We start from the raw sequence: 12705 nt of genomic DNA on the forward strand, positions 1-12705 counted from the left end.
GCATTTAAATTCTGATGCATTAGAAGATGTTAATATGAAAGTGGATCCTGTCGATTGACTTTATTGTTTTGACAAATTGCAGTTGACTTAAGAGTTCCCGCAATATAAACATTAACAGGAGGCCTGGAGCGATATCTCTAATATATCTCAAATGACAAATCTCTATATTTGGTCAGCAGTGAGATGTTTCAGCGTGGGGGAAGGAACCGCTTAGAGAACGGACCCCAATTCTCACCCCTGCGAAGTATTGCAAAATACAATGTCTTTGCCAAATCCTTTCCCCCCAAACACATCTGCTTTAGGACTTTTAATGGCCTGTGTGCCAATACAAACATGAAATGCAATATTGAGCAACAAGATTCTGCTAAATTGATCACACTTTGTCCAGCGCTAATCTCTTTCCTTACTCAAGGATGTCTTAACTCTGATGACCGTTTACTGTCTCAGCCTCGACCTGACCTGAATCTGACCTAAACTACAGCATTTTGGCCGCGTCTTGGCTTTTATGACAGCTAGTGATCTTCTGCAGGTCTTTGCCTGTAAGACAGACAACAATTCATGGAGTGCCAACAGCGCAGTTCTTCTGCATAAAGGGGAATTCCAATATTTGATAAACAGCATTTAACCAGAAGAATCTTATCTTTTGGTGCATTTTATTTCAATGATTCCAGGCTGTCGTATAACCTTCAGACCTAGAATTCTGGAGAAAGTGCAGTGTTTCATATGAAGTTTCATTCCTTTACCAAGTCTTGACACTTGAAGGGATAAAGCAAGGGTCAGATTTCACTGCTAGCAAAGAGAACATCACGTTTGCTTTCAAAGAACATTAGAAGCCACTTCACTTTCTTTGGGGACCAACATTTTATGTTTCCCAGCGAAATTGATGGCTGGAATTTTAAATAGTCCCATATGGAGAACTGTTGTCTTGATTCATTCAGGACATCTTTTTGTTGTTTTTTCATAAAAAAAGATGACCCGATGTTTTCTAGAATTCTTCAGAAGTACAGCTATGATCAAACTACACTGCAAAAAAGAGATAGGTCTATTCATCTTTTATTTCTTTGTGACATGCCACCAGTCAATTTATAATAAAGTCATATTTCTAAGTCGTTATGTTGCAGATGGTCCTGATTTCATCTGTCTCTAATTTCTGAGGTGAGGCCTATAGTAAAATTTATGTGACGATAAATATGACATCTTACTCCACAGAGCACCCCATATTCTTTACACATTGCTTCAAGCTGAGTAATGCAGAGGTTTTATGCTCATAAACTAATGCATTTACAGACACAGTCATACTTCATTTTCTGTTTTTGTGGCAAACTCTTAAAAAATATAATGCAATGCAAGTGTAAAATGTATGAACATGATTAACTGTGCACGACACTACACAATCTTTTAATTATAATTAAAAAGCAAGAATCATATACCAAGACCATCAATAACAAAGTAAGAATACGCACACTTGTAGTTGTAGTTAAATTAATCAAGAATAAATAAGAGTTTTTCAAAAAACTGAATGCAATTCAAGACTGAAAAGTGTTAAATGCAAACCACTGCTGCTTTTAAAAAATTACAAAATTTTTAAATTAAGTTTTACAAACACATTAAACTTCCACTCGGATCAGGAATCGAATCATTGTGGAATTCTGATTTAATTTCTAAATAATTTAACATGCAATTAATTATTAAACATGCATTTTTGGATGCACTGTATTTATTTAATTTTACTTTTTATCTCTTTTTATTAAAGTACAAGAGTCACATAAATCAAGGATATCGATATCAAACTGTCAAAATTAAAGTCCAGGATATAATATTCATCAACTACAACAACAACAACAACAACGACAATTAACCTATAATTCATACAAACATACACACATGTACTATATATAACTGCATTTCTAGGGAAAAATATTTTCTAGGTTACAAGAAATATATAAATAAAATTCACAGACATTTGGGTATTATCAAAAGTACCCTGTATTGTCCAAACATCAGATCAAAACCTCATGTAAGTTGTTTCTGGCTCATATATGCAAAATGGGTTTTCATAAACCTTAACCTCAAGAACCGAACATGAAGAGATCCTATTTTTAATCGAAGCAATCTGTGGGAATCTGGACACACACAAGCAAAGGCGTTCTATCTAGAGCATTTTCAGTGGTGGGGACATGCTGGGGCACTGCCTCAAAATAGGGCGGCCAACAGAGACCAAAATAATAATGATGAAAATCTGTGGTACACTATTAAAAATAGTTAATCTGCAAATGCAAGCTTAACTGTTTACATGTTCATCTAATCTCATTTTGTTAGTGACTCTTCTTTTACTTTGGATTTGTAAAACTTGATTAATTTGTGGTTCCTGCAAGCTAAATTTCACATAGACAAATAAAAAAGCTGGTTCTCTTTTTTTCTTAATTCAAAATTGATCTAGACAAGTACATGGAAACTATTTAAAATCTGTCAATCCTAAAGTGAAAACTGCATCTCCATATTCATCCTGCGCCCTCTTAAGTGGTACATTTATTATTATTATTATTATTTTACCTGGCAATACATGGATTAAAAAAATTAGCATGAAAACAGTCGGCATTGAGAAAACAGAATTAGCATGAAAACAGATCTAGGATTCATCAAAATGAATTAAAACTGTGAAATGCAAACTCAAAATATGACTGTCAAATTATGTGCACGAGGGAATGAACAAATACAAAGATGATGATATCATCAACAATAATAATAACACAAAGTCTTTAATAATCCACAAGTGTTAAAGCTGCAGTAGGAAACTTTTGTAAAAATGTATTTTTTTTTACATATTTTTTAAACCTGTCATTATGCCCTGACAGTAGAATATGAGACAGATAATCTGTGAAAAAATCAAGCTCCTCTGGCTCCTCCCAGTGTCCATTTGCAGAAATAGATCGCTCCCGTTAAGAATCAACCAATCAGAGCTGCGGTCCGTAACTTTGTTTGTGTTCAAAATTTACAAAATGTATATAATAAGCGAGTACATCATGAATCCATTTTCCAAACCGTGTTTTTAGCCTGTCCTGAATCACTAGGGTGCACCTATAATAAGTGTTTATATCAGGACTATTTTAGATTGCTTCGGGGGTACCGCGGCGGAGTAACCCAGTACCTTTGTGATTCTTCATAGACATAAACAGAGAGAAGTAGTTCCGGCTACAATGTTCTTCCGCAAGACGCAAGCAGTTCTGTTTATTAACCGCTAGAGCGTCAAAAGTTACCGACTGCAGCTTTAAGCCAAAAAAAAAAAAACATGATCACACCTACACATAGTTGTAAACTCAATACCGGATCACCAAAGGCTGAACAGAATACAACTCATAATATAAGGGGAATGTTAATGAGGATAATGAATGACACACCTGAGCATAATGACTTAATAAACGGGAAGACAGAAACTAGGTCAGTGAACAAGAGTGAACAAATGAAAACAAACACACAAGTCGAACTTTCTCCTGTGTTCTACTGTACAGACATGAATTTAATTTTCCTCCAGCCTTAGGTTTATTCATTACACTTTAGTGTGAAAGGGCTTTTATATTTGCTATAAATAGAATGTATATTAAAAACAATGAACTCTGCTCAAAATTAAAATGTAGTGCAATGCAAAAGTAACAACGCATTACTATCCATAAAATTAGTTACTTTTTAGGGAGCAATATTATAATGCATTACTTTTAAAAGTACACTACACTAACCATAGTTTAACAGTTTGTAGCAAAACTGTGCTTATACAAAGAAACAAACATGGTTACACTTTTACTAGTAAAACCAAAGTTCGTTTTATTAAGGGATTTAATTTATGTTAGCTATACTTTCTGATTTATATATTTTTTATAACTCTACTGCCTTTGATGTTTTCTACTGTTAAATAATAAAATAAAGTATAAAATAGCGAAACAGATCTAAAGCTGCGAATGCGAACTGAATCAAATGATTTGCGAACCCACTCTGAAGCAGAGGGCTCCATACAATATCCAAGACACGTCACTCGTCTAGTTTTGAATGGGGAAAAATGATGGGGGGTCTTGACAACCACGCATCCAACAGGTGTGACAAGAGTCAGTTTTTACTGGGTCAAGAGTTATGAGAGATGACTGACAAGATCATGGAGGATTTGCTGCTCAACAGATCCTGAGCTCATTGATAAATATCTTATCTTGTAAGATGTGCTTGCATTACACAGAGTGTGGGAGGTTGCAAAATGTTAAGTGATAGTAAATAGCAGGTGCTCATTCAAAAGCGATTGAAATACCTTGCATACCCAGATGGCAAATCACATGTGGCCCAGTTCTGGCCAACATACCGTGTGGAATGACGCCGATGACTCAACCTGAGTCAGAGATAACATCCCACACAAACCTACCAATTCAGGTGAGGTAACCGGATTACAGTGGGCGCGAAAGTTTGGGCACCTCTTGCAGAATCTGTGAAAATGTGAATAATTAAAAAAAAAAAAGAGAGATCATATTTAATGCGTGTTATTTTTTTATTTAGTACTGTCCTGAGTAAGATATTGTACATAAAAGATGTTTACATTTAGTCTACAAGAAAAAAATAAATCGCTGAAATTATTCAAATATCCCCATTCAAAAGTTTGGGAACCCTTGGTTCTTAAAGGGACAGATCACCCAAAAATGAAAATGATGTCATTAATGACTCACCCTCATGTCGTTCCAAACCCGTCAGACCTCTGTTCATCTTCGGAACACAGTTTAAGATATTTTAGATTTAGTCCGAGAGCTCTCAGTCCCTCCATTGAAGCTGTGTGTACGGTCTACTGTCCATGTCCAGAAAGGTAAGAAAAACATCATCAAAGTAATCCATGTGACATCAGAGGGTTGGTTAGAATTTTTTGAAGCATCGAAAATACATTTTGGTCCAAAAATATCAAAAACTATGACTTTATTCAGCATTGTCTTCTCTTTCGTGTCTGTTGTGAGAGAAAGAGTTCAAATCAAAGCAGTCTGGATATCCGGTTCGCGTACGAATCATTTGATGTAACCGGATCTTTTTGAACCAGTTCACCAAATCGAACTGAATCGTTCGATACAGTTTGCGTCTCCAATACGCATTAATCCACAAATGACTTAAGCTGTTAACTTTTTTAATGTGACTGACACTCCCTCTGAGCTAAAACAAACCAATATCCCGGAGTAATGCATGCACTCAAACAGTACACTGACTGAACTGCTGTGAAGAGCCGAGCCAGATAACAAACAATAGACAGCTCTTAATGCATCTCGTTTCCTTCTGGAGCATCAGTGAATGTTTGAACCTTTTTTAATAGTTGTGTTTGAGTGCCTCAGTTATTCTCAGTGTGAAAAGCTGTATCTCAAAATCATACAGTCACTGCTGGAAAGGGTTCAAACATGCAAAGATGCTGGAAAACTGAAGAATCTGCAGGACCTTAAAGATTTTTCTGAAGAACGCTGCTCAGTTTAACTGTTCAGAACAAACAAGGGACTCATGCACAACCATCACAAAACAGAAAGACAGTCGAGGATCATCAGGTAACAGAACGCAGTACTAAGAACAAAGGGTTCCCAAACTTTGGAATGGGTTATTTTAATAATTTCAGCAATTGTCTTTTGGACCATATGCAAACATCTTTTATGTACAATATCTTACTCCAGACAGTACTACAGTAAATAAAAATAACATGCATTTAGTATGATCTCTCTTATTTTTTTAAAATTATCCACATTTTCAGATTCTGTAAGGGGTGCCCAAACTTTCGAGCCTCACTGTACTGCTAACTAGTGAAACACACCATTAATATGAAAAGCTGCACCTCAAAATACTTGTTAGATTGAAATATTGTGCATTACAATCGAGTTTGTAGCTTAATTCACCTAGTTTCACGACTGCAATTCATGTAGTTATATTTTAACATATATACATTTTAATACATTTTTTCTGTTTTAATGTTTGTTTAATTAATGTTTTTAATTGTATTCTATTTATCTCAATGTTTTTTTTTCATTATATGCAGATTCATCTGCAATAATTTAAACTCATATTATTAATGTTATTAATGTCAACATATGTTACCCTGGAGCACAAAACCATGTCATAAGTCGCACGGGAATATCTGTAGCAATAGCCAAAAATACATTGTATGGGTCAAAAATGATCGATTTTTCTTTTAAGCCAAAAATCATTAGGATATTAAGTAAAGAAGGTATTTTGTAAATGTCCTACTCTAAATATATTACAACTTAATTTTGGATTATTAATATGCATTGCTAAGAACTTCATTTGGACATCTTTAAAGGAATTTTTCTCAACATTTAGATTTTTTGCACCCGATTCCAGATTTTCAAATAGTTGTGCCTCAGCCAAATAATGTCCTGTCCAGACAAACCATACATCAATGGAAATGTATTAAGCTTTCAGATGAATTTCGAAAAATTTACCCTAATGACTGGTTTTGAGGTGCAGGGTCACATGTATTGATGCAACTACACGGTCTTTATAATTCTGCAAAATAAACCCCTTCAATGTTTTACAAGACGCTGCGAATCAACCTATCGTGTCTGTGCGACTGTAACCGCGTGCTTTATCTTTATTACATGTTGTGTGTACTTTTTGAATTTCTCCAAGCTTGCTAATGTAATGTGTTGAAGTTTATCATTTCATCCGATGCCCGTGACTAACTGAAAACAATTAGACCGCAAAACATCTGTTTGGCCAACTATATTACAGTGTGGAGCAGTACACTTTTACTGTCTATGGACATAACCCAACCTACATATCTATGTCAGCTGACCCGTGTCATGTGATCCAAAATGTCGAATGCATGCAGAACTGACATCAGACTGATCACTTTCCTCCTGTAATAGAGTTAACGCTTTTTTACTTTTAGTGTAGCCTACTGAGAGACTGACTCATCGACTGACAGCTGATGATCTGTAGTTAATCAGATTTTATCTTTGGCGCGTTAGGACGCATTTCGCTTTGTTTTTAATGAGAGCACTCGACTGAACAGTAATTCCACTCGTGTAGGATTATAAATATAATGTCAAGATGAAGCAGGCTGTCTTACTGTTTCTCATTACACTGTCTGCCTGTGCGCACACGGTGTTTGCTGGTGGTATGTGAGATGTTTTAAATATACACAAATAAAAGATAACAAGAGAAGAACAGGGCTAAGTTAATATCATTATATTGTTTATTTACAGATGCAGAAGTGACTATCAAAGCTCCAGCAACAGTGAATCTACAGGAACAATCTGCAGAAAATATCACCATAACACTGAGGTACGATTGTAAGCCATGATTTGATTATTCACACTAATACTCACTATGTAAACGTTCAATATATTATATGGGTTGGGAATCATTTATATATGACTTGGCTTTTATGTGTTTACATCCACAGTTCACCATTGAACACATCTGTAACAGTTTATTTCAATATCACTTATGAATCAAAAAACGTCTCTTCAATAATTCTGCTGCCTGATGAGGTATGTGCACTTATTTCAACCTATCAGATTTTAATACACCCGTCTGACTCAGCAATATTCGTGTTTTAATGTTGAATGCAAAGGTTTGTTGTTATTACAGTTTAGTCTGATAGGAATTAGTATGTTTTGATGCTTTCTTTCATATCAAAATCTGGACTGGAGCTTTTATAATGTTTGGATTTATAATATTAGTCATCATGTATCATTACATCTCACACACACACACACACACACACACATATATATATATATATGTGTGTGTGTGTGTGTGTGTGTGTGTGTGTGTGTGTGTGTGTGTCATCCATTCCAATCTATAGCCTGTGTTATACATGAATAATGATATTAACTTAAGACAAATGAACACTGTAAATATGATAAAACACTGTCAAATGAAGCAATGCTAAATAACTATATCTGTCCTCTCTGCTCTCTCACAGGTTGTCGTGCCGGCAGGAAACTCATCTGTATCTTTTGAAGTGCAAGCGAAAGGGGTTGGTCAGGTGACTGCTTACCTTTCCAGCAATGACACTCACATAAAAAAGTGCGTTGTAAGCTACATTTTCTTAATCTGTCACCAATTAAACAGTGTTGGATAAAAAGTGATGTTCTCTTATAGCTTCCTACTGGAGTTTTTTGTTGCCATTTATAGCATAAAAGCAACACTTGTGCATGCATTATAACCAGACTTTGAGACATTTGCATCAGCCACTTGCAAAACCTGTTTTATTTATTTAGTTCCTTAATTTAGGGGAATTTATACTGGCGCTTGTGGGCAGCTGAGTAATAGGTGAACTGTATTTATTGTTAAAAGCACTATGCCAATACATTTAAAGGGATAGGTCTGCTCACACTCAAGTTGTTCCAAACCTGTATGGGTTTCTTTTTCTTATGCTGAGCATAAAAGATGATATTTTGAAGAATGTGAGTAACCAAAGAGTTTCTGGTACCCATTGACACCCATAGTATTTTTTTAATACTAGACGTCAGCAGCTGTCCCTTTAATTGAACTAAAAAAGACTATAACATTCTAAAACTAAGTAGAAAATGTGTGTTAACATCTAGACGGGATTTTATTTTTCCAGCTTAGAAGCACGAATCAGATTCCTGATTGTAAGAAGCAACGTCCTCTTCATCATCAACCAAATCATTGGCTGGATTTACTTCGTGGCCTGGTCTGTATCGTTCTACCCGCAGGCGTATGAGAACTGGAAACGGCGAAGGTAATGAGATGATCTTTGAGACTCGAGGATTTCGACTGAATAAAAAAGCTAATGAATAACATGCATGTTTTGCTTCATGCAGTGTGGTAGGCCTCAGTTTTGATTTCCTCGCTCTCAACCTGACTGGATTCTTCGCTTACAGTGTGTTCAACATTGGTCTGTTCTGGGTCCCTTATATACAGGTGTGTGCTCTTGACAGCTTTCGGGTTGTAGTTATTTAGTCCAGTCTTCTGCAGCATTGTTTTTACTAACAGAGGTCTCTGGGACAGTAGCATTTCTGTAGAAAATACACATTTAAAGGACTACTTTAGCGCTAGCTGAACTGAAGTCTTAAGCTTTTGTCCACATGTTCAATAGAGTTTATCTTTAATGGAGATGATAAATGGTGCATCTACAGGAGGAGTTCTTGAAGAAAGATCCGAACGGGGTCATTCCTGTCGACGCTAATGATGTCTTCTTCAGTCTTCATGCGTTACTTCTCACTCTCGTCTACGTCTGCCAGTGTGCCATCTATGAGGTAAATGTTGAAGCATTACTGTGTAAATCATCTTTATAATGATAATGTTATTATACACACACACACATATATTAAAATTGTAACGTATGCGGTCAATAAGATTTTTTTTTACATACATTTATTATTTAATTCAGTATTTAGCATTAAATAAAAAAAATAGTTTAGAATTTTTATTTATATTTGCTTATTTTATTTAAAAAATATATATATTATAAATTATATATATATATATATATATTTGATATATTTGCTTTTTATTCATCAAATAATGCTGAATAAAATGTCACATGTTCCACAAGTTATTAAAAACATTAAAAATAAGAAGAAATGATTCTTAAGCAGTAAATCAGCATATAAGAATGATTCCTGAGGAATATTTGACTAAATTACTGGTTTTCATCAAATAAATGCAGCCTTGGTGAGCATTAGAAAAATGTTGTTCAATAACTTAAAAACATCATACTGACCCCAAACTTTTGAATAGTAGTACACAGTAATAAATAACAATTGCATTGTTTCCTAAATTGCTTTTTTTATCATTTAATTATACAGAGAGGAGGGCAAAAGGTTTCCAAAGTGGCCATTGGGTTATTAGCGATCGGCTGGACCTTTGCATTCGTCTCTCTGTTTGTAGCTGTGGCACAGAAGATCTCCTGGCTGGATTATCTCTACTATTTCTCTTACATTAAACTGGGAGTCACGCTTGTAAAGTACATCCCTCAGGTACAACTCTCCCATTTCACACCATGACATACATACGCTATCATTGTCTCACCCTGATATCATGCCAAATCTGACTTGAAAAAATGCAGACCAAATGACTTCCTTGTTCCAGTGAAATCATAAAGGAAACATTTATCAGATGTGGTTTTCCTAAAAATGAAAGTGCATGAGAACTGGGACAAACTCCAACATTAACATGTCATTATATATAATATCAGCGCTGGCTCCTGCCAATCCTGTCAGAAGGGTGAAATAACTGCGTGATTTAATACAGATAGGTCGCCCATTCAATTGATAAATGAACGGCTAGTTAAAGATGTAAATGAAACTGAACTATTATAGTATTAAGTAAAAATAAACTGACTATTGCAATCAATCTCTTGCTCTCCTTATGTTTCTATATGCATATTAACACAATTCGGCAGCAAATGAAGACTGAAGCCAGGATGTGGTTTTCCAAAAACATTTGATAAATAAAAACTAATTTAACTTGCATAAATCACTATTTACAGTACACAACTCACTTATATTACACTGCTCATTTACGACATTGCTTATATTATACAGCTCATTTGTATTACACTGTTCACTTATGTCACATTATATCACATTGCTCCCTTACATTACACTGCTTACTTACCTAACTCACATTACATTTTTTTTTCACCATTTGATACAGATATTAAAGCAGTTTTTGTTTTTCCTTGTTGTTAAAATTCAAAATAGTTTTTCAATGTTACTGGATGTCACTGTTCCCATCACTCCTTGCACAAGTTAAGGTTACGCATGATGACAGAAGTGCGTTAGTGCGAGTCCTCCGGGGACTCATTGAGATTTCATTGCAGTGCTTGCAGTTAAAAAAAAATTATCTTTTAATGGATGTCAACTTTAGCACTTTGGACTATTATCAGTGTGTTTTGGGAATCAAACCTGGCTTGATGTGTCTAGCCCCCATGTCTGAATATTCACATGTGTGAAAGAAATCTGAGATCCATGGGAGATTTGTATTCTGTGGAATAAAGAAAGTCATGATGGCTTGGAATGGTATGGGGGTGAGTAATTAATGAGAGAATTGTTAATTTTTGAGTGAACTAGCCTTTTTAAAAAAAAATAATGGCTTCAATGCAGTTTACCGGAATGCTAAACATAGATTTCACGCTTCCTCTTTTTAACTGTTTTGTACACTTGGTTATATTTGTGGTTTAAGAAAGTTTCAAATGAATCGGAATAAAAGCAATCCTCCTTAGCTTAGATTTGTGATTGAATTTTGGAGTAACATAATTTCTGTCACATGTATTTGGGGAGAAATATTAGAAATGGTTACATTTGAGTTTAAATCTGATGCTGATGCATAGAAAAAATTTATATCATGTATGTGTATATATATATATATATATATATATATATATATATATATTGGATGTTGTTTATAACATACATAGGTGACCAAAAGCTTGTAATAATTAAGATTTTTAATGTTTTTTATGTATTTTATGTTCATCAAAGCTGGATTTATTGGATTGCTTTTGATCTGAATATATTTTACAATTTGTTTTATTCCTGTGATGCAAAGCTGAATTTTCAGCATCATTACTCCAGTCTTCAGTGTCACGATACATGAGAAATTATTCTAAAATGCTGCTTATTTTTCTGAAGATGAAAATTTAGCAGGAATAAATTACAATGGAAAATACATTCAAACCGAAAACAGTTTTTACAATATTACTTTTACTGAAATGTTACTGAAACTAACATTTCTTCCAATTGAATTGCTTTTTCTAAAACATAACATTGTGATTATTCCAAACGTATGGCCACCTCTGTGTATGTTTTATGTAAGTTTAATTTAGAGTAATAACAACTTGATCATCGTTTGTTTACATGTTCTTTACATCAAGTCCAGTTCCATTACCCAAAAATGTGTTATATAATTCTGCGTTATATTGTAGGCTTATATGAACTACCGCAGGAAGAGCACAGAGGGATGGAGCATCGGGAATGTGCTGCTGGACTTCACAGGGGGCAGTTTCAGCTTACTTCAAATGTTCCTTCAGGCCTATAACAACGGTGAGACCACACAAACACTTTGCTATACAACCAGTGCTTTAAAGACGTTAGAATGCACATAAACATTTGTTTTAATTTTTGTGTTTCCTTGACAGATAAGTGGAAGTTTATATTCGGAGACCCCACAAAATTCGGACTGGGTGTGTTGTCCATATTCTTCGATGTTGTGTTCATCGTACAGCATTATTGTCTGTATAGGAACAGAGAGCCAATGTATCGTGATTTAGACGATCAGGATGACCAACACGCCAGTGTTAAAACATGACCACTGCAATATATGCAATTTCATATGGACTTTTATATCTTTATCTAAAGTGTGTACTATGTATTAAAGGGAATTACAAATGTGTCTTACTTAAAAACATGTACTCTGTATGCAAATAAGCACTAGTTTCCTATGATTAGTATGTTTTATAATCATTTTTCAGATTTTAGTATATTGTTGCTATCTCAGGTGGATAACTGAAGCTGGTACTGTTATGAAATTTATGCAACTCTTAATATAAGCATGTTTTTTTTTTCATATTTCACATGTTTTACACTGCATTCTGGTGGCAGTGAGATAAACTACACCGCATTCTGACACTGTATTAGTGGAAAACTAACGCATTTATTCTTCTCATGTTTTAAATAAAACAAAAATAGCATTTTTAATAATATAGTTCTATAA

General features: G+C 34.6%; 1 protein-coding gene across 1 annotated transcript; it reads left to right on the forward strand.

Moving 5' to 3' along the window:
* Positions 1-6808: 6808 nt before the first annotated feature.
* ctns (cystinosin, lysosomal cystine transporter) lies at positions 6809-12676 on the forward strand. Its single transcript, XM_026274922.1, has 10 exons — positions 6809-7132; positions 7221-7299; positions 7421-7508; positions 7946-8049; positions 8591-8728; positions 8811-8910; positions 9126-9245; positions 9798-9968; positions 11918-12035; positions 12131-12676. The coding sequence occupies exons 1-10, from the start codon at positions 7066-7068 to the stop codon at positions 12298-12300; spliced, it is 1155 nt and encodes a 384-aa protein (XP_026130707.1). The 5' UTR covers positions 6809-7065; the 3' UTR covers positions 12301-12676.
* Positions 12677-12705: the final 29 nt, after the last annotated feature.

The sequence above is a fragment of the Carassius auratus genome, chromosome 11, assembly GCF_003368295.1.
Source record: "Carassius auratus strain Wakin chromosome 11, ASM336829v1, whole genome shotgun sequence".
Taxonomy (NCBI): Eukaryota; Metazoa; Chordata; class Actinopteri; order Cypriniformes; family Cyprinidae; genus Carassius; species Carassius auratus.

What these genes read in the sequence shown, in the direction of transcription:
- ctns (XM_026274922.1), top strand. Translation starts at nt 7,066, where the DNA reads ATGAAGCAGGCTGTCTTACTGTTTCTCATTACACTGTCTGCCTGTGCG. An exon ending in TCTGGGTCCCTTATATACAG is followed by an intron (nt 8,911 to 9,125) that starts GTGTGTGCTCTT and finishes GTGCATCTACAG; the next exon opens with GAGGAGTTCTTGAAGAAAGA. An exon ending in TTGTAAAGTACATCCCTCAG is followed by an intron (nt 9,969 to 11,917) that starts GTACAACTCTCC and finishes GTTATATTGTAG; the next exon opens with GCTTATATGAACTACCGCAG.